This window comes from Palaemon carinicauda, chromosome 21 (assembly GCF_036898095.1).
Source record: "Palaemon carinicauda isolate YSFRI2023 chromosome 21, ASM3689809v2, whole genome shotgun sequence".
Lineage (NCBI taxonomy): Eukaryota > Metazoa > Arthropoda > Malacostraca > Decapoda > Palaemonidae > Palaemon > Palaemon carinicauda.
Window position 1 is genome coordinate 104,703,612 of NC_090745.1, and position 26,165 is coordinate 104,729,776.

At 44.7% G+C, this 26,165-nt stretch overlaps 1 protein-coding gene across 3 annotated transcripts in view; it reads right to left on the reverse strand.

Moving 5' to 3' along the window:
* LOC137615386 (dnaJ homolog subfamily C member 11-like) overlaps positions 1 to 26,165 on the reverse strand; it is a 119,564-nt gene that overhangs the window by 81,572 nt on the left and 11,827 nt on the right. For all 3 annotated transcript variants that reach the window (XM_068345208.1, XM_068345206.1, XM_068345207.1), the window contains exons 2-6: positions 21,992 to 22,121; positions 10,003 to 10,135; positions 9,652 to 9,771; positions 1,142 to 1,239; positions 326 to 544 (exon numbers count right to left, since the gene is read on the reverse strand). In XM_068345208.1, the coding sequence (XP_068201309.1) occupies positions 326 to 544; positions 1,142 to 1,239; positions 9,652 to 9,771; positions 10,003 to 10,135; positions 21,992 to 22,121 (700 nt within the window). The remainder of the gene's footprint in view (positions 1 to 325; positions 545 to 1,141; positions 1,240 to 9,651; positions 9,772 to 10,002; positions 10,136 to 21,991; positions 22,122 to 26,165) is intronic.

Here is a 26,165-nt window from a genome sequence, read left to right on the forward strand (position 1 = left end):
AATCTACAATACTGTGCTGTGATAGAAACCACATGAAAACAATGAAGTACAACACAGCAAGTTATTAAGGTTTAGTCAACTGTGCATAGGTAGTGGTTATTTATTTCAGGGGGCTATGAGTTCACTCACCCTCGGGCACCAATATTAGGCGGTTTTCACTCATGGCTGATATCTCTGTTACCTAAACCCCGCAATTATGGAGGACTGACTATACATCACAATACACTAAGTTCATCCCAATTATATTATCAAATACTAAACACAATTCAGTATATAAATTCTAAATAATATAATGTATACCAGAACATTAATCACATTCACTTACTTGCAATGGTACCAATTCGAAGGCCATTAGGAGTAAAATGTGTCATGAGCGAAGCATTGCCAAATACCCCTCTCGAGAAATTCCTGAAACCTTTGGTAGTTACAGAAAGTCCATTTCCCGCTCCAATTTCCAATTCACCCCAGCCCTTCTCAGAGGTTATACGTCTCACAGAACAATTGATCCCACCACTTCCATTACCATTGTGGGAGGCCAAGTTGCCTTTAAAAGAATAAAATAAAATATATAACAGTATCCCTATTTCAATACTGTATTTGACAATAAGACTATAATCACCATTAACTGACTGCCAAAAGCTCATAAATGTCACACATTACTCAATGCTGTTATTCAACAAACAATGGTTTCCCTTATGAGAATTTAAATAAATTTATTAAATACTGTGGTCTACTGTGAAGTGAGATCAGTTATTGAAAAATTTATAACGTTTAACCTAAACCGAAAAACAAAACTAAAAAAGGTTACCTGACAGGGTTTTCCGAGTTTTTTTTATAATCAAAATGGACATACACTACTATACTCTAGTTTACTCTTGTTTTTCCTATACTTAAATAATAAAACAAAACTGCATTTAAACCCAATTAATACCTCATTATCGCTTTCAAATGTCATGGTACATAAATGTTTTAAAAAGAAAAAAAGTGTACTGTAATTAATTATATACACGGAAACTCAAGTTTATCGGCAATATTGTCTTTGTTGATGATGGGTCTGAAACCGAGGATAGCGATACGGTACTTAAATTGGACAATGAAATCCATCACTTTCATGACATCCCCACAGGAAAAGAGATCTTACCTGAAAATACAGCAGTGTCTTTGTTTGTCAGCGGCGCCTCAATAGACTGGTTAATGGACATCCCACTGATTTCTATGTGAGGTAACCCAAACAGATCTCTGAAAAAATAAATGGTTTCAAGAAATTCTTCAAAAGAGAAACAAAATAGGGTACCATCCTTCCTCCTTATTCCCGATACATATTACGTTTTAAGATACTGCACAGTAGTAAACCCCTTAAACAATTACCACAGATAATAGGGGACCCTCATTGTAAACCCCCTTAAATGGATTTATACAAAATTTTCCATGCTTTCTCTCCCTCTTCTGGGATAAGTACATGAACTGTACCTCACAGTACAGAATAAAAAAATAAAATTGGTGAAGATATTTGTGATGATAACTCGGTAGAAATAATAATGATAATAAAAATTATATGTTAATAGGAAAAACCAAATAAATACTATTAAACAGAAATGATTTATATCTTAAATGTCTAAATGTTAAAAATATGCACAAAGAGAGCACTATAACAATCCAGTGGAACCTCAGAGGTTGAACACATATGAATTTGAAAAAAATTGGAATTCGAACAAAATTCCTTAAAAAATGTGGCCCAGAAATTCAACAATATCTGAAGGTTGAATGGACAGTCGCGACTTACTAGAACCTACATGGCTACGACACACATCACTAATAGTATAAGGCCAATCAAGACAAAGGTTTAAGAATAAACTACACTTCTTTTTCACAGTATTCTAGAAGTTTTATTCCAGCTATGACCAAATTGTTGAATGATCCTAATCAGGCAGTTGATTTGGTGGGACTTCAAAAGTTCAAACTTGCAGCAATTGTTTTAATGTTGAACAGAATGACATAAGTTTCTCTCTATTGTTTATTCATGAAAAATCTATTTTAACATTGTAACTGTCCTTAAAATATTTGATATTAATTGTTCATTGCTTCTCTTGCAGTTTACTTATTTCTTTGTTTTCTTTCCTCATTGAGCTATTTTTCCCTGTTGGAGCCCTTGGGCTTAAAGCAACCTGCTTTTCCAACTAGAGTTGTAACTTTGAACAATAGTAATAATATGTTATTTTCATTAGTAAAATAAATTTGAATATACTTACCCGATAATCATGTAGCTGTCAACTCCGTTGCCCGACAGAATTCTACGGGAGGGATACGCCAGCTATCACTATACTAGAAGGGGGTGTACTCACAAGCGCCACCTGTGGCCAGGTACTACAGTACTTGTTGTTGACGCCACCTCACTTTTTCCTCGGTCCACTGGTTCTCTATGGGGAGGAAGGGTGGGTCAATTAAATCATGATTATCGGGTAAGTATATTCAAAAATTTATTTTACTAATGAAAATAACATTTTTCAATATTAAACTTACCCGATAATCATGTAGCTGATTCACACCCAGGGGGGTGGGTGAAAAACCAGTGTACAAGACTAAAGGATAGCTAAGTATCCCGTATTTCATATAATCAGTTATCCACAATAACAATGAAATAATAAGTACCTGGTAAGGAAGTCGACTTGAACCGTTACTCTGCCTTTAATAAGATCGTCTTCCTTACTGAGCGCAGCGTTCCTCTTGGAAGGCTGAATCAACTCAAAGGTGCTAAAGTATACAGGGCTGCAACCCATACTAAAGGACCTCATCACAACCTTTAACCTCGGCGCTTCTCAAGAAAGAATTGACCACCCGCCAAATCAACAAGGATGTGGAAGGCTTCTTAGCCGACCGTACAACCCATAAAAAGTATTCAAGAGAAAGGTTAAAAGGTTATGGGATTATGGGAATGTAGTGGCTGAGCCCTCGCCTACTACTGCATTCGTTGCTACGAATGGTCCCAGGGTGTAGCAGTACTCGTAAAGAGACTGGACATCTTTGAGATAGAATGATGCGAACACTGACTTGCTTCTCCAATAGGTTGCATCCATAACACTCTGCAGAGAATGGCTCTGTTTGAAGGCCACTGAAGTAGCCACAGCTCCCACTTCATGTGTCCTTACCTTCAGCAAAGCAAGGTCTTCTTCCTTCAGATGAGAATGTGTTTCTCTAATCAGAAGCCTGAATAGTAAGAAAACTGAGTTCTTAAAACTTGGAAAAGAAGGTTTCTTGATAGCACACTATAAGGCTTCTGATTGTCCTTGTAAAGGTTAAGACCTTTTTAGATAGTACCTAAGAGCTCTAACTGGGCAAAGTACTCTCTCCAGTTCATTCCCCACCAAGTTGGACAGGCTTGGGATCTCGAACGACTTAGGCCAAGGACGTGAAGGAAGCTTGTTTAGCAAAAACCGAGCTGCAAGGAACATGTAGCCGTTTCAGATGTGAAAACAATGATCCTGCTGAAGGCGTGGATCTCACTTACTCTTTTAGCTGTTGTCAAGCACACGAGGAAAAGAGTTTTTAATGTGAGGTCCTAAAAAGAGGCTGATTGGAGAGGTTCAAATCTTGATGACATAAGGAACCTTAGGACAACGTCTAGATTCCAGCCTGGAGTGGACAACCAACGTTCCTTTGAGGTCTCAAAAGACCTAGGGAGGTCCTGTAGATCTTTGTTGGTGGAAAGATCCAAGCCTCTGTGGCGGAAAACCGCTGCCAACATACTTCTGTAACCCTTGATCGTAGGAGCTGAAAGGGATCTTACTTTCCTTAGATATAACAGGAAGTCAGCAATCTGGGTTACAGTGGTACTGGTTGAGGAAACTGCATTGGTCTTGTACCAGCTACGGAAGACTTCCCCTTGAGACTGATAGATTCTGAGAGTGGATGTTCTCCTTGCTTTGGCAATCGCTCTGGCTGCCTCCTTCGAAAAGCCCCTAGCTCTTGAGAGTCTTTCGAAAGTCTGAAGGCAGTCAGACGAAGAGCGTGGAGGTTCGGGTGTACCTTCTTTACGTGAGGTAGACGTAGAAGGTTCACTCCTAGAGGAAGAGTCCTGGGAATGTCGACCAGCCATTGCAGTACCTCTAAGAACCATTCTCTCGCGGGCCAGAGCGGAGCCAACCAACGTCAGCCGTGTCCCTTTGCGAGAGGAGAACTTCTGAAGTACCCTGTTGACAATCTTGAACGGCGGGAATGCATACAGGTCGAGATGGAACCAATCCAGCAGAAAAGCATCCACGTGAACTGCTGCTGGGTCTGGAATCGGAGAACAATACAACGGGAGCCTCTAGGTTATCGAGGTAGCGAACAGATCTATGGTTGGCTGACCCCACAGGGCCCAAAGTCTGCTGCAAACATTCTTGTGAAGGGTCCACTCTGTGGGGATGACCTGACCCTTCCGGCTAAGGCGATCTGCCATGACATTCATACCGCCCTGAATGAACCTCGTTACCAGCGTGAGCTTTCGATCTTTAGACCAGATGAGGAGGTCCCTTGCGATCTAGAACAACTTCACGAAAGAGTCCCTCCCTGCTTGAAGGTGTAAGCCAGGGCTGTGGTGTTGTCAGAGTCTACCTCCACCACTTTGTTAAGCTGGAGGGACTTGAAGTTTATCAAGGCCAGAAGAACCGCCAACAACTCCTGCAATTGATGTGAAGTGTCCTTTGCTCCTGATTCCATGTTCTCGATCATTCCTGTCCGTCCAAAGTCGCACCCCAGCCCGTGTCTGATGTGTCCAAGAGGAGACGGCGGTCGGGTTTCTGAACAGCCAAAGGTAGACTTCCTTGAGAAGAAAGCTGTTCTTACACCACGCGAGAGAAGACCTCCTCCCTTCGGAAACAGGAACTGAGACCGTCTCTAGCGTCATGTCCTTTATCCAGTGAGCAGCTAGATGATACTGAAGGGGGGGAGGTGGATTCTCCCTAACACGATGAACAGGGCCAGCGATGAAAGTGTCCCTGTTAGACTCATCCACTACCTGACTGAGCATCGGTTCCTTCTCAGCATGCTCTGGATGCATTCTAGGGCTTGGAAGATCCTTGGGGCCGACGGAAAAGCCCGAAAAGCTCGACTCTGAAGATCCATACCCAAGGAGACAATGGTCTGGGATGTGATGAGCTGAGACTCCTCAAAATTGACCAGGAGGCCCAGTTCCTTGGTCAGATCCATAGTCCATCTGAGAATCTCCAGACAGCGACGACTTGTGGGAGCTCTTAAAAGCCAGTCGTCTGACGGAGCCGGACACAAGATCATGGTACTGCTGCACAGTCTGTGAACTGTCAACCATGGAGAAGCGAGGAAGTACAGTGACAACCCGAAGCTGTCTAGACTGTCTGGGTCGTACAGACAACTCCTTATCGGGTTGCTGAGGTTGCCGCACTGCGTCACAACAAGTCACTTCTGCTGGTTGTTGAACGTCTTCCCAGTGACACACTGACTCCGTAAACAAAAAATCCTTTAACAAGGACTAAGCTTGGACTGCATGTCTTGCAACACAGCTCAAGGTCTATGGGAGCAGGTGTGGTAACAGACGGGGTTAGTGACTGAAGTGGAACCATTACCTTCCCTGGAAGCATGTTATGCTTAAATAAAAGTCCAAAGGAGGCTACGCAGCTAAAGGCTCCTCTCCAAATGACAGAGTCCTCAAGGGAATATCAGAAGGAGGGAGAAAAGCACTTTCTCATCTACAGGGACCATATCCGAGAAAAGTTAAGATCTCTCAGTGAGGGTTTCAATGGTGCAAAAGCAGCAGACTAGAAGGCAACATTATGAAACTGCTTGACAGTCTAGTGAGTTGGCAACAACCAAAGATGTATGACTGAGAAGCATGCGGAAAGGTATGCAGAGCATGTTGTATGCAGAGCATGCTGTATGCAGAGCATGCTGTATGTAGAGCATGTTGTATGCAGAGCATGCTGTATGCAGAGCATGTTGTATGCAGAGCATGCTGAATGCAGAGCATGCTGTATGCAGAGCATGTTGTATGCAGAGCATGCTGTATGCAGAGCATGTTGTATGCAGAGCATGCTGAATGCAGAGCATGCTGTATGCAGAGCATGTTGTATGCAGAGCATGCTGTATGCAGAGCATGCTGTATGCAGAGCATGCTGTATGTAGAGCATGCTGTAAGGTAAGCAGAGCGTGTTGCATGGCGTTAAACATTTCTCAGAAATTCCATGACCAGTGCTAGAGTGCTTCATGCATGCTTGCATGGGGTTTTAATATCAACATAATATTTACCTTACATTCATAACTCATGATTCATTTTTGTTTTGAAGATATTTTTGCCATATTCTGCGATATTGTTAAAAATATATTGCAAGGAATACATATATATTTTTATATAAGTAAGACAAATAACCTCCATTATCATAATGTTTGTGTAGGCATACTGCAAGTTATGAAAGTAATGAGGTGTTATTATTGTCATTTGTTATTTCTCAAGTTGAGGAGAAAGTAGCAGATGCATGCGTTGAGGTGGCTGACTCATAGCATGAGGTTGCTGCCTCAACAGTTGCGCTTGCTGTAAGGTTGATGGATGCGCAGTAGCAGGTTCCTGAGGAACGAGTTGAGGTTCCTGAGGTGTGAGCTGCGAGCGTTCAGGAAGTGGTTGCGCAGAACGCAGTAATTGTCTCGCGAGTTGAGGTTCCTGAGGCGCAAGGCTAAGGTGTTGAGGTTCTCGCCTTGAGGAGGGTTGAGGTCGCTGCAGCGAGAGCTGAGAGGGGTTGTACCTCAAGAGAGTGTTGCCTCACTGGTGGAACCGCAAGTGGAAGCGGAGGAAGTAAGGTAAAAGCTTCCTGTTCCCATTGCTGAGGTTGCCTTAAGGAAGGCGGAGGTAGCTGCACACCGCTGGAAACTGGCAACTCAGTACGTGGTAAGGTATCCTGAGGAGCCTCAACATCGTACGCCTGGCAGACAGGACTGCGGTCAGGCGGAGCGATCGCAGGAGAAGGTGTAACCTTCTCCGCCTGACACTCACGCATCAGGACCGCAAGTTGTGACTGCATGGACTGCAGTAGAGTCAACTTGGGGTCGGCAGACACTAAGGTCTGCTGAGGCGAAGCCTTAACAGAAGAGATCTGTTGCGGCAGCACCTTACTCCTTTTGGGAGGTGTGCAGTCACCTGATGACTGAGGAGAGTCAGAGCTAACCCAATGACTGCATCCGGGTTGTTGAACTCTAACTTCGTACGTCTGGCATAGGTCTGGACTTTACGTTTAAGAGGTCTTGAGACCTGAGACCAGCGTTTTCTCCCCGAAATTTCTTCTGCAGACGAGCAAATTAAGGGCTCAATCGTCTGCGGGTGGGAGTGACGGTCTCTGAAAGACACGCCCGCAACCACCGAGGATACTTCTGTGCGCCGATCAAGGCCTGCCGAACCCTTTTGCCCTTCGACATTGCTTCTCCCCTGGGCTTGGGAGCTTGCAAGAGGTCCCGGACTGGGAGGACGACTGGCACGCACAGAAGTACCCTCACGCACAACACTGACACACTTTGCGCTAATCACTTATCACTTTTGATTTTCTGTTTGCACTTATTTCACTGAACTCGAAACTTTAAGTGGTTTGTACCTGAAACACGCAATTCTATCCTTTCTCAAAAGTTAGTAATTGCGAAAACAGAATTACAATGTAACAGAAAAATCTAATGAAAGATAAATAATTCAGTGGCTGGAAAGAGACTAAACACTAGATCAAATAAACTACGTTTAAAATCTCTCACCGCATAAAGCTTGAGAACAAGAAAAAACTCTAGAAACGTTTACCTTCTTCCCCTAAAGAGACTAGGGAGAAGAGCAAAAACGATAACAACGTTACTCGCTTGAACGAAACGTTTATCCTCCTCTTTCTCCCTCCGTCTCTATCTCTCTCTCTCTCTCTCTCTCTCTCTCTCTCTCTCTCTTGACTTAGAACCTGAGAGAAGAGCCCAATCATATATATCGTTAAAACATATTATTGTTAAAGGAAAAACTGAAATATTTCCCAATTTATTAGAATTAAAACCATTAAGTTAAGAAAGAATGAACAAAACGCTAGACACGGTTACTCTTACTGCAACGTGACACCGTGAAAATTCTCTCTCTATCGTGACGATAGAGCGCAAGTTGAACGTTCTGAACGTCAACAACTGCAGAGACAAAACAAAACGTTAGTTCAACTTTGAAAACAGTACGAGACTATCAAAGAAATTCTTTCAAAAACATTAAAACAGCAAAATATGTTAACAGGTAAAACCGAAATGACGGGCTCAATGTTAATTAACTTCGGTACCAAGAAAAGACCGCCTACTATTAGGAAAGGTCGAATATAAACAAATATAAAAATTAATTTTAATAAGTTTATAATAAAAGGAAGTTAATCGAAGAGGCCTATAAAAGGCGGAGAGATATAAAATAAATCTATAACTTTTGTTAAGCAAAATAAAGAAAGAGAGTCTATACTCTCTTAGACACCAACACTTCCGTCTAAGGGAAGGGTCGGCCATTTAAAGGTGAAAGTGAGTTCATACTCTCTTCATCACCATAATTAAATTAATTCCAAAAGCTAACTAAGCTAATATAGAAGTTTCTAGTATAGCGAATAGCTGCAAATTTTAGAGAAATACTTCACCAAACCGTGAACAATACTCCAAAATCATAAGCGTATCCAAGAACGTCTTGCCGGAAGCACGACAGAGGAAAAAGTGAGGTGGCGTCAACAACAAGTACTGTAGTACCTGGCCACAGGTGGCGCTTGTGAGTACACCCCCTTCTAGTATAGTGATAGCTGGCGTATCCCTCCCGTAGAATTCTGTCGGGCAACGGAGTTGACAGCTACATGATTATCGGGTAAGTTTAATATTGAAAAAATAATAATAATAATATTAATAATATCAATAATAAATTGAAGACAGGTAATAATTTAAGCACTGTGAAGGGTTTTTTTTTATTACTTTATAAAATGCAAGAAGGGTTATCTGGACCATTTTCAGCCTGCTTTGGTTTACAACTTTCCTTTTTTATCTATCAATTCAATAATTTTGCCCTTAAACAAGAGACGCCACCTGACTTTCACCGAGACATAAACTTCACGAAATATGTTTAGAGGCCCTACTGCATTCATTAAGGTATAGGATTGTCTTTGTTCTGGATTTCAACTCACAGACAATTGCAATACAAGATGCAGGGTAACACTAAAACAGATTGTGATTAGCACGTGGCTATCTTGATCTTGGGGAGAAAGATGGTTTGCTGGGCTAATAAAGTATTACACTCATGCATGTAGCTGCTGCCTAAGAGATTGGTGGTAAACAATCAGGAGGATGAATGACATGAGGTCTGAAATTTTTCTAGAGCAATTTGTGGCAATAAGCAAAATTTTGGGTATAATTATACCAATGATGCCTATTTGGTTGGCAGCAAATCAAACCTGCAGATGGCGAATCCATGGAGAAGGAGGATGGAATGTATGGAGTGCCTTTCCTGCCCTGACATTCAAAGCAAACTGATGTGAGATCAATAATCTGACTGGCAAGTAAGTGCAAAGCTTTCAAAAAAAAAAAGCCTAGAGTAAAATCAAACCTCTAAAAGGTTACATACCAACAAACACCTGAAGTGTTTATAAAAAATAAAATGGCAAAACTTGATTTTCTAACCTTAAGTCTAAATAAGGAGATTCATCATCATAAACTGAAAACAAATCCGTTGCATCTATTGTCATATTTACTGAGCTCTTTGGATTAGTTCTCTGCTGCAATCGACGCTCTTCACGATCCCTGTAATGAAAAAAAAAATTATTTTGCTTATATTGACACCATGTAATATTCCTAAAAAAATTATGCACTGTATACCTAGCTGCTGCATACAATCATACATGACAAACAAAATTCAATCCCACTAAGAGTTCAGATTTAAAATTTATATGTTATTGCAAAAAATATTTGCATCAGAACTGTATGAAATTAGACCAAGTCATCAACTTAAATAAATGTAAACATTTATTTTACCTTGCTAGACGCTCATATTCTTCTCTTATCTCATGAGGAGTTTTCGTTCTCTGAACTATCTCCCATCCTTGTGTTTCTAGTCCTGCTTTTCCGAGGTTATCATAAATGGCACGCATGTGCCCATCACTAAGAACTGTAAAATAAGCATAAATGGATCACCAAAATATAAAAACAATACATGGAACATTGAAGTCCTAACTTAATAGTTAAACCGTTGTGTAAATGCTATATCCCAAAGATCTCAACTTCACATTACTGAACTCTATTAACCAATATTCATTAAAAAATGTTATTTTCATTAGTAAAATAAATTTTTGAATATACTTACCCGATAATCATGTAGCTGTCAACTCTGTTGCCGACAGAAATCTACGGTCGGGATACGCCAGCGATCGCTATACAGGTGGGGGTGAACACCACAGCGCCATCTGTGGTCAGGTACTCCAGTACTTCTTGTCAACACCACCTCAATTTTTTCCTCGGTCCACTGGTTCTCTATGGGGAGGAAGGGTGGGTCAATTAAATCATGATTATCGGGTAAGTATATTCAAAAATTTATTTTACTAATGAAAATAACATTTTTCAATATTAATCTTACCCGATAATCATGTAGTTGATTCACACCCAGGGTGGTGGGTGGAGACCAGCATACATGTTAACAAAGAAGCTAAGTATCCCGTATTTTATTTTATTAGTTATTCAAAAATAACATAAAATAAATAAGTACCTGGTAAGGAAGACGACTTGAACCATTACTCTGCCTTTATTAAGTACGTCTTCCTTACTGAGCGTAGCGGTCCTCTTAGGATGCTGAACGACTCTTAGGTGCTGAAGTATAAAGGGCTGCAACCCATACTAAAGGACCTCATCACAACCTTTAACCTCGGCGCTTCTCAAGAAAGAATTGACCACCCGCCAAATCAACAAGGATGTGGAAGGCTTCTTAGCCGACCGTACAACCCATAAAAAGTATTCAAGAGAAAGGTTAAAAAGGTTATGGGATTATGGGAATGTAGTGGCTGAGCCCCCGCCTACTACTGCATTCGTTGCTACGAATGGTCCCAGGGTGTAGCAGTTCCCGTAAAGAGACTGGACATCTTTGAGATAGAATGATGCGAACACTGACTTGCTTCTCCAATAGGTTGCATCCATAACACTCTGCAGAGAACGGTTCTGTTTGAGGGCCACTGAAGTAGCCACAGCTCTCACTTCATGTGTCCTTACCTTCAGCAAAGCAAGGTCTTCTTCCTTCAGATGAGAATGTGCTTCCCTAATCAGGAGCCTGAATAGGTAAGAAACTGAGTTCTTAGACCTTGGAAGAGAAGGCTTCTTGATAGCACACCATAAGGCTTCTGATTGTCCTCGTACAGGTTATGACCTTTTTAGATAGTACCTAAGAGCTCTAACTGGGCAAAGTACTCTCTCCAGTTCGTCCCCCACCAAGTTGGACAGGCTTGGGATCTCGAACGACTTAGGCCAAGGACGTGAAGGAAGCTCGTTTTAGCAAAAAACCGAGCTGCAAGGAACATGTAGCCGTTTCAGATGTGAAAACTATGTTCCTGCTGAAGGCGTGGATCTCACTTACTCTTTTAGCTGTTGTCAAGCACACGAGGAAAAGAGTTTTTAATGTGAGGTCCTTAAAAGAGGCTGATTGGAGAGGTTCAAATCTCGATGACATAAGGAACCTTAGGACCACGTCTAGATTCCAGCCTGGAGTGGACAACCGACGTTCCTTTGAGGTCTCGAAAGACCTAAGGAGGTCCTGTAGATCTTTGTTGGTGGAAAGATCCAAGCCTCTGTGGCGGAAAACCGCTGCCAACATACTTCTGTAACCCTTAATCGTAGGAGCTGAAAGGGATCTTACGTTCCTTAGATGTAACAGGAAGTCAGCAATCTGGGTTACAGTGGTACTGGATGAGGAAACTGCATTGGCCTTGTACCAGCTTCGGAAGACTTCCCCTTTAGACTGATAGACTCTGAGAGTGGATGTCCTCCTTGCTCTGGCAATCGCTCTGGCTGCCTCCTTCGAAAAGCCCCTAGCTCTTGAGAGTCTTTCGAAAGTCTGAAGGCAGTCAGACGAAGAGCGTGGAGGTTTGGATGTACCTTCTTTACGTGAGGTAGACGTAGAAGGTCCACTCCTAGAGGAAGAGTCCTGGGAATGTCGACCAGCCATTGCAGTACCTCTATGAACCATTCTCTCGCGGGCCAGAGCGGAGCCAACCAACGTCAGCCGTGTCCCTTTGCGAGAGGCGAACTTCTGAAGTACCCTGTTGACAATCTTGAACGGCGGGAATGCATACAGGTCGAGATGGGACCAATCCAGCAGAAAGGCATCCACGTGAACTGCTGCTGGGTCTGGAATCGGAGAACAATACAACGGGAGCCTCTAGGTTATCGAGGTAGCGAACAGATCTATGGTTGGCTGACCCCACAGGGCCCAAAGTCTGCTGCAAACATTCTTGTGAAGGGTCCACTCTGTGGGGATGACCTGACCCTTCCGGCTAAGGCGATCTGCCATGACATTCATATCGCCCTGAATGAACCTCGTTACCAGCGTGAGCTTTCGATCTTTTAACCAGATGAGGAGGTCCCTTGCGATCTAGAACAACTTCCACGAATGAGTCCCTCCCTGCTTGGAGATGTAAGCCAAGGCTGTGGTGTTGTCAGAGTCCACCTCCACCACCTTGTTAAGCTGGAGGGACTTGAAGTTTATCAAGGCCAGATGAACCGCCAACAGCTCCTTGCAATAGATGTGAAGTGTCCTTAGCTCCTGATTCCATGTTCCCGAGCATTCCTGTCCGTCCAAAGTCGCACCCCAGCCCGTGTCTGAAGCGTCAGAGAAGAGACGGCGGTCGGGTCTCTGAACAGCCAAAGGTAGACTTCCTTGAGAAGAAAGCTGTTCTTTCACCACGTGAGAGTAGACCTCCTCTCTTCGGAAACAGGAACTGAGATCGTCTCTAGCGTCATGTCCTTTATCCAGTGAGCCGCTAGATGATACTGAAGGGGGCGGAGGTAGCGTCTCCCTAACTCGATGAACAGGGCCAGCGATGAAAGTGTCCCTGTTAGACTCATCCACTACCTGACTGAGCATCGGTTCCTTCTCAGCATGCTCTGGATGCAATCTAGGGCTTAATAGATCCTTGGGGCCGATGGAAAAGCCCGAAAAGCTCGACTCTGAAGATCCATAGCCAGGTAGACAATGGTCTGGGATGGGACGAGCTGGGACTCCTCAAAATTGACCAGGAGGCCCAGTTCCTTGGTCAGATCAGTCCATCTGAGAATCTCCAGACAGCGACGACTTGTGGGAGCTCTTAAAAGCTAGTCGTCTGACGGAGCCGGACACAAGATCATGGTACTGCTGCACAGTCTGTGAACTGTCAACCATGGGGAAGCGAGGAAGTACCGCGACAACCCGAAGCTGTCTAGACTGTCCGGGTCGTACAAACAACTCCTTATCGGGTTGCTGAGGTTGCCGCACTGCGTCACAACAAGTCACTTCTGCTGGTTGTTGAACGTCTTCCCAGTGACACACTGACTCCGTAAACAAAAAATCCTCTAACAAGGACTAAGCTTGGACTGCATGTCTTGCAACAAAGCTCAAGGTCTATGGGAGCAGGTGTGGTAACAGACGGGGTTAGCGACTGAAGTGGAACCATTACCCTCCCTGGAAGCATGTTATGCTTAAATAAAAGTCCATAGGAGGCTAAGCAGCTAAAGGCTCCTCTCCAAATGACAGAGTCCTCAAGGGAATATCAGAAGGAGGGAGAATAGCACTTTCTCATCTACAGGAACCATATCCGAGAAAAGCTAAGTTCTCTCAGTGAGGGTTTCACTGGTGCAAAAGCAGCAGACTAGAAGGCAACGTTATGAAACTGCTTGACAGTCTAGTGAGTTGGCAACAACCAAAGATGTGTGACTGAGGAGCATGCGGTAAGGTATGCAGAGCATGCTGAATGCAGAGCATGCTGTATGTAGAGCATGCTGTAAGGTAAGCAAAGCATGTTGCATGGCGTGCGGCTTATGCTGCATGGGATGAGGCTCATGCTGCATAGGATGAGGCTCATGCTGCATGGTATGAGGCTCATGCTGCATGGGATGAGGCTCATGCTGCTAGGGATGAGGCTCATGCTGCTAGGGATGAGGCTCATGCCGCATGCGTTGAGGAGGATGCCGCATAGTATGAGGCTCCTGCCTCATGGGTTGAGGCGGTTGCCGCATAGCATGAGGCTCCTGCCTCATGATTTGAGGAGGATGCCGCATAGCATGAGGCTCCTCATAGCATGAGACTCCTGCCTCAGGGGTTGAGGAGGATGCCGCATAGTATGAGGCTCCTGCCTCATGGGTTGAGGAGGATGCCGCATAGCATGAGGCTCCTGCCTCATGGTTTGAGGAGGATACCGCATAGCATGAGGCTCCTGTGAGGTTCCTGCCTCAAGAGTTGCGTCTGCCTCAAGGGTTGAGGAGGTAGCTGCGCAGAGAGAGGCTCATGCTGTGAAGAATGCGGTTGCTGCATGCGTTGAGGCGGCTGCCTCATAGCATGAGGTTCCTGCCTCAAGAGTTGCGTCTGCCTCAAGAGTTGAGGCTATTGCCTCAAGAGTTGAGGTTCTTGCCTCAAGAGTTGAGGTTCTTGCCTCAAGAGTTGAGGCTCTTGCCTCAAGAGTTGAGGTTCTTGCCTCAAGAGTTGAGGTTCTTGCCTCAAGAGTTGAGGCTCTTGCCTCAAGAGTTGAGGTTCTTGCCTCAAGAGTTGAGGCTCTTGCCTCAAGAGTTGAGGTTCTTGCCTCAAGAGTTGAGGTGGCTGCCGCAAGAGTTGAGGTTCTTGCCTCAAGAGTTGAGGTGCTTGCCTCGAGAGTTGAGGTTCTCGCCTCAAGAGTTGAGGTTCTTGCCTCAAGAGTTGAGGTGGCTGCCGCAAGAGTTGAGGTTGCTGCCTCAAGGATGGTGGATGCAAAGCATAAGGCTCCTGCCTCAAGTGTTGAGGAGGTTGCCGCATAGCAAGAGGCTCCTGCCTCAAGGAAAGTGGAGGTTGCTGCACAGCGCTGGTATCTGGCAACTCCCAAAGCGGCAGCTCACGCATGGAGGCAGGTTGAGGAACCTCAACATCATACGTCTGGCAGGGTGGACTGCGCAGAGGTGGAGGAGCGCTCGCAGGAGGAGGTGTGCTAACCTTCTCTGCCTGAAACTCCTGCATCAACACCGCAAGCTGAGACTGCATTGTCTGCAGCATAGACCACTAGAGTTTAAGAAAGACAACAACAAACGGAGCTACTGTCCGTTGAGACTGAGGGTCTAAAACAGCTGGTGCGGCAACAGACGGAGTTACTGCCTGCTGCGATACCACCTTGCCTCTCTGGGAGGTGTGCAGTTGTCGTACTGCAGCAAGTCCGAACTGACCCAGTGCTAATGGCACCACCTAGGAGTTGGACTTGCGCGGAAGGGACCGACTTGCACTTAAAAGCTGCAAGATTTGGTCCATGGTTTCTGCGAGAAACCTCTTCCGCAGACGAGGAATAAAAGGGCTCTCTCGTCTTTGTGTGGGTGGGGTGATCACGTCGGCAACGTGTGTAGATACACCCGAAACCACGGAGGGAAACGTCTGTTCGTCGATCAAGGCCTGATGAACCCATAAGTCCTTCGACATTACTTCTCCCCTGGGCTTGGGAGCTTGTAAGAGGTCCCAGACTAGGCGAACAACTGGCACGAACAGACGAACCCTCGAACGCAACACTGTAACACTTTGCGCTTATCACTTTATCACTTTTGATTTTCTGTTTGCACTTATTTCACTGAACTCGAAACTTTAAGTGGTTTGTACCTGAAACACGCAATTCTATCCTTCATTAAAAGTTAGTAATTGCGAAAACAGTATTACAATGTAACAGAAAAACATAATGAAAGATAAATAATTCAGTGGCTGGAAAAGAGACTAAACACTAGATCAAATAAACTACGTTTAAAATCTCTCACCGCATAAAGCTTGAGAACAAGAATAAAACTCGAGAAACGTTTACCTTCTTCCCCTAAAGAGACTAGGGAGAAGAGCAAAAACGATAGCAACGTTACCCGCTTGAACGAAACGTTTATCCTCCTCTCTCTCCCTCCGTCTCTATCTCTCTCTCTCTCTCTCTTGACTTAGAACCTGAGAGATGAGCCCAATTATATATATCGTTAAAACATATTATTGTTAAAGGAAAAAAACTGAAAGATTATCCAAATAAAAAGTTCCTTTATTAGAATTAAAACCATTTAAGCTAAGAAAGAATGAACAAAACGCTAGAATCGGTTTACTCTTCTGTGAACTGTCAACCAGAATTAATCAAATTAATTCCAAAAGCTAGCTAAGCTAATGATAAAACTTCCTGAATAGCGAAAGCTAAACTCTAGAGCAAATACATCACCAAATCGTGAGCAATAACTCCAGAATCAACAGCGTATCCATGTAGGTCTAGCCGGAGGCACGACAGAGGAAAAATTGAGGTGGTGTTGACAAGAAGTACTGGAGTACCTGACCACAGATGGCGCTGTGGTGTTCACCCCCACCTGTATAGCGATCGCTGGCGTATCCCGACCGTAGATTTCTGTCGGCAACAGAGTTGACAGCTACATGATTATCGGGTAAGATTAATATTGAAAAATTCAATTGTTACTAACTGTACAATCCTAAAATATTTCCTACCTCAAATAAAATCAAGTTCCAGTAGGATACCTTTAAATCTATGGTTATGAAAAAATATGAGACTGAATTGAACAGAATAAAAACTTTCTCGTCAAAATAACTCATCTACTTGTCCAAGGAGACAGCTTTTTTGTAGCTACTGGTGGAATACCACAGGAGAAGCGGTAGCATAGACACAGGAACTAGGGTTACTGGCACAAGGATAAAGGGAGCCACGGGGCCAAGGGTGATGAACATTGGGGTACCAAACAGTTTTCATTGGCAACAGAGTTTTCTCACACCCTTAACTAGCTTCAGCACTGGCACTTCTTTGACTTTGAACACCAAGTGGGAATCACCACTGGAGTTGGTGACACTGGCATCAGCACTGGTGTCACCAATGGCATTACTGGCACTAGGAACACCAGGGGCAAAGTAGCTTTAGCACTCACTCAAAAATGACAGAGGGCCTACCTACAAGAGTTCGGCTAAGCCTTTCTTAGGTCAACCTCATCATTAGCGGTCTGCATAGGAAGAGTTTTCAACACATGTTGGAGTGTGGCAAGCATTTCACTCTTCCACACTCCACCAGCTCCTAAAGCATACTCTTCGGGACCAATACAGTGGAATATAACCAGAAGCTTAAGTGACCAGTGAACTCAAAGAGGACAACAAAGTGCTATACAGTCTCTTCAGCATCGTCTTGGACGTTGCCAAGAATGCCGCCAATGAATACACCTGCACTTTTAATGGACTCTGCCATCTATACTCAACACATTGGGATAAGTAACTGAAACAGTAATACTAATACAAAAAGCACACAGTGAGTGGGGATCTATCGCTGGTTAGGCATAAACCATTGCAACCTCAGACAAAAGTGAAGGGAGTTCTACAGGAGAGTGGGTGGGACTATTCACCTGTTCTCACACCTGTCAATTACCCCGTTAATGATTTCAACAGCCATTCCAGCTCCACTGATGACATTTTCCATGTTAAAGGACAAAAGGTTTGCATTTTATACATGTCGGAAAGAAAGTGAAGTAAAGAACTGTATTTTAATAGATGGGAAAGTCTTAGTGAAGAATAATATTTCTGGTACTTAGAGGACACACTGTGCTGTGATACAGAAGGTGGAAGGGGAGTAAGAAAAAAGATAACAACATTACGGGTAAATGAAAATATCCTACATGTAAAGAAGGAGAGACCTAAGCTTGTTACAGACAATATAAACAAGGGCTCTGACAAGGTCTTCCGATTCATCACGATCCTTAGAAGGTGATAAAACGTAAAGAGCCTTTTTCAATGAAGTAGAACTTCCTCGGAGTCTGCCAATATCAACCAATCATCTAGGTATCCCGAGACAAATGCCGTTGACATGTGCCCATGCTGACACTAGCATTAGAAGATTGGTGAACACTTATGGTGCCATCAAAAGCCAGAAGCAAAATACCTTGAACTGGTACACCTTGCTGGCTATGACAAAGAGAAGATACTTCCTAGAGGCCAAATGTATAGGGATCCTTTAATTCGATCGTCATCATGAAGTCCAGAGCCCTGACTCCTTGCCTGACCATGGCCGCGGGCTCCATTTTGAACATCATTTGAAAGACAAATTTGTTCAAGAATGACAGGTCTATGACTGGCCTCCAGCATCCAGATGCTTTTTCGTCAAGAAAGTCTTCTGAAAAAGTTTGGAGAGCCGTCGCTGACCTCTTGGAGAGTGCCCTTCTCTAGCATGGCTAAGTTCTTCACCGATCCCTGACAATGGGTCGATGATGTTGCTTGGTGAAAGTAGGGGAGGAGGCAGGCTGATGAACGGAAAGAGGTATCAAGACCAAAGGACGTCTACCATCCAACTTTACACCCTATAATACCACCACCTCATCCATTTGGCTTGTAGGTATAACCCCACCCCTACAGGTGGCATCATAGGGGATTGTTCCCCATAATAGGATTGGCGTCCTCGTCCTATCCCCCTTCTCCTGACTCTCCTTTGTTCTTGTCAAACCAAAAAGGGCTGATTCATTCCCAGCTTCAGAATGGAAGAAGTGTGTGAGAGTCACTTCTTTGAGCTGGTTTTTGAGCCTGCCTAGTTGACAATGAAGACCTAGGATGTCCAGAAGTAGACAAAGACTGTGGTTGCTAAAGGGAGACTGAACAGTGGCAAATCCTACCTGGACTTGCTCCACTTGTTTGATGTAGCCTCTATTTCACACAAATGAAATAGAGCTGAACCCTTAAGGAAGGCATTCCTAAGGTTTATCTTCTCCCTCACGATGATCTGTTTATGGAACCTGAAGGCAACGGCATCATGCCTCTTCAAGATCCAGTTCATCCATTGGTTGGCCATTTCATAGGTCAGGAACTCACTGCTCTTGCTCTTGTTAATACGATGTCATTGAGACCACTTCTTCTTGCACGAGTTGGACAAGTCCTCAGTATCGACCCAGTAGCCGACCACACCATGCCTAACCAGTGGTTGATCAAGGAGGCACCCTGAAGGGTCACCATGGTTGTGAGCTCCATAATTGTAACCTCCAATGCAGAAAAGGAGATACTGTAATCTGTGTGGCTTGACAGTTACCGGTGGTACCAGGGCCCAACGCAACTATTAAGGGATCAAGGGGTAAGGGTGAAGGAGACGCCTCCAATTTGCGGTAGTATTTCCTCTGCCGCACAAAAGCTGGAGATATTATGGGTAGGATCTCCCCGCCATTACAAAATCTTTCCTCAGAGAGAACTACGTATCCACCTTGTCAAGGGCTTCCAAAGCCAAGATTGACCATGGAAGCTCCAGATGAGGTCTGGTGGCCCAAGGTGCCCGCTAAAGTCTGTCTATTGCTGCCTTCCTCATCCTGGGAGGGGAGCAAGGAGCATTTCACAATCCATTGACTCTTCAGATGCAATTTAGCACCCAAAAGCAGGTTGAATCTGACTCTCCCTCTTCGATGTCAGGCACCACAGGCGCAGCTGGCAGGGGAAGCATCTTCAGATTTGTCAGAATTGTTCATCATAATCATCCCTCAATAAAACCGTATCCACCCAGGTGTCAGGAGGGGTCATGAGTCTAGAAATGATTCCTATTCCTGTATCTAATGGAGAGACCGAGACCAAGAGGGACTGACAAACCCCTTTTCCTAGGATCTCTTGGAACTTACAATTCCTGGAACTCATTCCGAGATCTAGGGCCTGCTGGGATGTTGGACCTGATCTTTAGTACACATTTGAGAAACTTTTTATCCTTGAGGCGGCCGACCTCAGAGAAAGGCGAGAGGTGGCCAGATGGGGGACCCCAGATGCATACGAAGCTAATGATCACCTCAAGGAAGGATATCCTGGCCCCTCTGATTGCATTGTTTCAAATCTAGTTTGATCGGGGCTATCTCCAAATTGTGAAACTTTGGAAAAGGCGGCTGAGAAACGTGTGTCTTACACTGATGTAGTAGAGGGAACCACAATGGCAGAGTCTTTCCTAGTGTGAAGATATTTTAACCGGCGGGTAGGCGATGTATGTCTAGGAGAGGCGTGTTTAGGTGAAGCGAGTATGGGCGAGGCGCGTCTGAGCGAGATGCATTTGGGTGACGCGTGCTTAGGTCAGATACTTCTGGGTGAAACACGTCTGGATGATACAAGTCTGGGTGAAGCATTTCTGGATAAGGTGAGGTGTGCTCAAGTGAAGTGCGTCTGGAAGGGGTGCATCGTGACGACGCGCGAGTGGTTTTGGCGTCTCTGGGTGAAGTGCGTGTAGGTGAGTCACATGTGGGTGAGTCTGTCGATGAGGTTAAGACTTGCCAAGGTGAGGCATGCTGTCACGCACACCTGTGTGATGCACGTTGTAGATATTTATCCTTCAAAGAGGAAGGGCCTGGCTAAGGTTGCCTACCAAAACTGCAGCCATACTCTGGGAAGCTAGTGTGCTCTGGAGGAGTACTCCTCTCGTAGAAATGAAGGTCAGGAGACATGATCTGCAGGAGGCATGTGGTCATCTGACGAGCCCTCCAAGAAAGGCTCTTCCCTAGGGAAGAGCACTTGGGAGATGTACTGTATCTCCCTCAACGGTCTCTGGAAGAAATGAGCCAATGAATTATCTGGTAGTGTTTGCACTCTGTTGCTGGGGGGACTTGACGAGATCACCTCCACAAGCTGCTCCTTGGAAAGAGGTCCTTGAAATCTCAATGAGAGCCACAACAATGAACAAACACAAGGCATCATCAATCTGTAAAAAGGAAGAAACAGGAGACTCACCACTGAGGAGGAAGCCCTCATGTTTTACCAGGAGAAACGGGAAGGTCTCCTTGCCTCGAGGCTCTCCCCAAGATTAAAGGGTCACCACATTTACCCAACCAGCCCTCAGAAGAAACCAACAGAGAAGGGTCATAGGGCAGAGTAAAGGGCATAAGGATAGGAAGGTGGGATTTCTTCGACCTCGAGGATGACCCCAAGGACGAAGGATCCCTGTTAGTAATAATAATAATAATAATAATAATAGACTTAATTTTCCTCCTCTTGACGTATATTTCTCTCAGGGAGGCCGACCACTCCCAACATTCATCACAGGGTAAGGTCTGACTGCAGGAGTGTCCTCTAGAAGCAAGACACAAGATGTGAGGATCCGTCTCCCTTGAGCTCAACAGACAATTCTGCATTTCAGTAGACATCCTCACAAGTCACTGAAGTTGCAAACACGCAGGAAAAGTAAAGTACAGTAATTCTATTAGAAGTCCTCTAAAACTCCAGCCAGTGAGAATGTCTGCTCTTGCTAACGGCTCTCATCAAATTGACAACTAAGTCAGCAAGTAGAGGGTCAGGATTATCCTGTTCCCAGCCGGTAACCACGAGCCAACTGATTAAACCTTGTTATACAATTTAAATTATTGTATTCTAGCTTCACTGCTTTCATCCTCCTATGTAAAGGACAAAGATTTGTATTTGTACCAGAACAAATGTTTCTATAAAATGTTAAGAAACATAGCTAGAGTACGATGGGAAGATCGCATGATGAATGAGGAGGTGGCAGAGAGATGTGGTGGCTAAATACTAGAAAATAAAACATATCGCAAAAATTGAGAGATTGGAAATGTGATGAGAAAGAAGGAAGAACTCTTGGCCAAGAAACTGTAGACATGGAAGTAACAAGAGGAAAACCTCTAGGAAAGATTTAAGTTAAGAAAATTATGGAAAAATGATGTTGATGAAACCTTGGACCTGACTGGATAAGCATTCAAGCAGTATGAACAGTAGAATGAAAAGTGGAAAGAAATCCTTTCATGTCTAACTCCATAAGGGGAAAAGCTTTTATAAAGATGTTTATGGTGGTGATGATGGGTGGTGAATACTAACCTTCATAGGCTCTCTTGGTTTTACTGAAAAGTAATTCGGCCTCCCTTTTACGATCAGGATCAGTGTGTTTATCAGGATGATACAGACGACTTAATCTTCTATAGGCATTGTTGATTTCCTCACTAGATGCCTGAAAAAAAAGAGTAATATATTTAAAATTGCAATCCTTTACATATCTCATTCAACCATGTCTTTCAAAGATCTTACTAATTAGCAGTACAGTAGTTTAGTATCAGGTACTATCTTCAGGATTTTACTACAGTAGATCAAACACAATATTGCAAATGATTAAGTCATTCATCAGTAAAGAAGATACATATACTGTAAAAACTCAAACTAATGATACATAAGGAACAAAATTAACGCCAGCAAAAGGAAAGAACACAAGGTTACCCCAAAAATTCAGAACTAGTCACACAATAGAATATGTACTAAATGGGCATGAACAAGCAGACTGACTGCAACTAATTATCCATATACAGTATCCTTCACATTAAGACAAGGTAAAATAAACATGACAAATTTGGAAATAAACTGTTTTTCCTAACGATACAAACCTGGAGATATTCATATGGGATATTACTTCTAGCGTAGCTGAAAGAAGAACCATAATACTTATAGTGCTGGATAACTACCCCAACAGATAGTTAGCAGGAGGAATGGCGGGTAGCAAACTACCCTGCTCACTCACATACCTGGGCTGTGCACCATTTTGCTTGCAGGCAGGACTTCTTGGGGGATAGGTGCTGGCGGGCCAATCTGTATAAATAGCTCCAGGTTTGTATCGTTAGAATACAAATTACTTCCAAATTTGTCATTTGTTCCATCACTCTATACAAACCCTCACTTTTTATATGGATGACTTACTTCTTAGGAGGGTGGAAGACCATACCAACTGGCTCTTAGCATTTGAACCAGGGTTCTCTCCTTACAATATAGATCGTAAGTGGTAGGAACCCTGCACCTCACTAAAATTGTCGTGACTAGTGACAATCCCCATGCTAACAGGAGTGCTGAGGTTGCAGTGAAAACCATCAATAGGATGCTCACTGACAACACAGGCCCAGCTGGATCCCTCAACACTGACGGATTCCAAAGAGTGATGCCTATTTACCAGAACTCGGTAGACCCGGAAACGAAGACCTCGCCAGTGAGGGTCCTATTTGGCAGACCTATCAGAGACCCCATTCCCATCCATTTAGGTAGATATTGCCCTCACAACACATGGCAAGAAATGATGAAGAACAGGGAAGTGGCCTTGGCAAAGCACCACTCACGAGAATGTGAGAAGTGGTCCTTACGTACCACACAACTGCCACCGCTGAAAGTCGGGGATCATGTGTACTTACAGAACCTGGTAGGCAATCACCCTAGACGCTGGGACCGCAATGGAGTGGTTATCGAGGTCCCCCAGTTCTATCAGTATGCTATTAGGGTTGATGGATCTGGTAGAGTGACACTCAAAAATCACCGACATCTTAGGAGATTCCGACCATCCCAGCCTCCTCCTGGTAGGATTGATTTTCTTCTTCGCACACCCCCCAGAACCGGCTGGCCGGTTCAACCAGCCCGCGAGCACCGCACCTACTATGACTGAAATTGCAGAAGGTCCATCTGAGCCAGAAACTGCACCAGCTCGAGTTGAAGTCCCATATACAGAGCCAACGACTCCACAGCTCACAACCCCAGGGCTAACAGCTACAACTTCTTTGCAGTTACCAGATCAACAGGAACCAGTCACCACTCCATTGGGTCCATCCTCACCAATGTACACAACTGTGCCACCAATTACTAAGCTACCATTATCCCTGAGCCGTCCTATGCCTCATAAAAATACAGGTGCTAGGGAAACGGTGCTTTAAAGACTACATTTTAAGGATTAGTGTGACTGTTCACTTCAACCCAGGATCTTTTGTGGGTCACAATAATACCCCCCTTGAAGAGAGCTGAGGTCTCTATATTAAGTGCATGGAAGTGCTATTGATGAATGGCCTTTAAGTCACATGTATAATTTTTAATCAGGCTATGTGAATTGATCAAGTGCTCTAAAAACTATTGATGTTTTTATATTTTGGCAACCAGGACTATTACAAAACTTTCATAAGTTGCTGTTTCCAGCCTGTCAAGTTTTATTTGTACCCTTTAAAACTCCCCCCTAGGGAAAGGAAATAAGAGAGATATGTCATTTACCCCAGTTTATTCATTACTTATGGTTGTATTTTCTATTACTTATGTTTGTATCTTCTATTACTTATATTTGTATCTCCTGTGTTCCAGGTGACTTATCAGTCATCCTTTTGACTAAATAAAGAGTTATACAAGGAAGGTGTCCATCGACCTCCTGATTGACTCACGTGACCAGTTCCATGACCTGATCAGGTGTCCCACAAATCCCAACCCGAGATCCACCCACGAAGTAGCCTGCATGGCATACTTCACAATTTTTGCCTGGTTGATGATTTCTAAAGCCGAGGGTCCCGACAATCTCTCGAAGGGAATCACTCTTGAAAGAGCCTCTATAGAATGGTCCAGAGGTAATGCCAAAACAGGCTCATTAATCATCTCATAATATCTCCTCTGCTGCACAAATGGTGACAAGAGGAGCCTGCTCAGAGGGAGCTAGAGGAGTCTATAGCTTGAGAAACTGCCTTCCTCCTGGCACTCTTCAACCCATTCAACCAGAGCAAAGCTGCACTGCCCCACAGGGGCCTTTGAGTGACATTGGCAAGTTCGAGGACCGTATGTTTACCAACTTGTGGGGCTGTCGATGGATTTGACAGCCCATTGACGGTACTAATACAGGCCAAGACCTACCAGAAGGCATGCTCGGACTCTCTGCTCCACTTCCGTGAGGTTAGGGATAGCAACTCTAGGCAATAGATTGTCCTAATAATCTCATTGCTCATCCCCCTCCAAGCTATCACCCATAGGAGCCCGGGGTGGGTCCAAATTGTCAAAGTCCTTGAGAAAGACTTCCCTCGACCTCTCTTGTTGAGACACGGAAGCTCTTGCCGAGGACTTGGGGATGGTAAACAAGTCCTATGGCTCCCTGCGCGAAGGCAGGTATTCCTCTATAAGAGACGACCTTGAGGCTACCTCTTTTCTGAGCGGACATTGGTACTCTCCGGAGGGAAGAATAATATCAGGATGGGATGGAGGATGAGACTCTGGCGGACCCACCTCTATATGCGAGAGGCGAAAAAAAGTGTCAGGGAGATCACCCTGTCCTCCATGGGGGGAGACGGCATAATCCTCTTACGTTTCCCCTTTGGTCTTACCGGTGCCACACATACCTGCAAGGGCTCCCAGACTTCTCTGCGTCTTCTTCCTCCCAATTCCTCTTCCTGGTGGAGAGAGGTCTCTCCTTGGAAGAGGGTCCTGCAAGGGTCGACCTTTGGAACTCCTCCAAGGATCTGAAGGAGGAGAGGAACCGGGAAGGAGAGAAGCCATCAGGGAAATCCCACGGATTGAGAGAGGGGAAGGGCCCCTGCCACTGCCTGTCGCACTATGCAGGTAATTGCAGCACCAGTCTAACTGCTGGGGGTTTTGCTGAGAGTTGATACCCCAAAGCGGTGCTTTAGTTCGGTACCTTCTTCTGTCGTCCACCCTGGGCCCGATGTACCTTGCAATGGGAATCGTCACCACGCTGCTCGCACAGGGCAAGCTGGCTCATGGTGGGTGACGATCCCTTGGAACAGGCGCTTGCAAGCCTGCGAGAGAATCGTAGCAGTCGGTCTCGGGGACTAATGTGAGGGTAAAAGGCTAGGGAGTGAAGAGTGAGTCACTGGCACTTAACAGGGGAGCTCTGGGAAGATGGAGTCCCACGAGCCTTGGGGGCTTGTTCAAGCGAGTGACACTCGCACGGCTATCAAGACCGATGTTCGTCTCGTCTCATGTGGTCTCTCTGTGCTCTGTGGCGAAAGGCAATCACTCGTCACCTGATGGTGAGGTGACGAGTAGTCGGCAAGACCCACCTAGCTAACGCGTAGAGAGCAGCTGGCAGAACCATGCGCACCTGTCAAGTGACGAGCAGCTGTCAAGGGACAAGCAGCTGGCGAGTTGTGCGTACCTGACGCATAGCGAGCAGCTGACAACTTACAAGAGCTTGAAAGCTCAGCGTGACGAGAGCTGGAGGCTTAGCGTGACGAGAGCCCGAAGGCTCAGTGTGACGAGA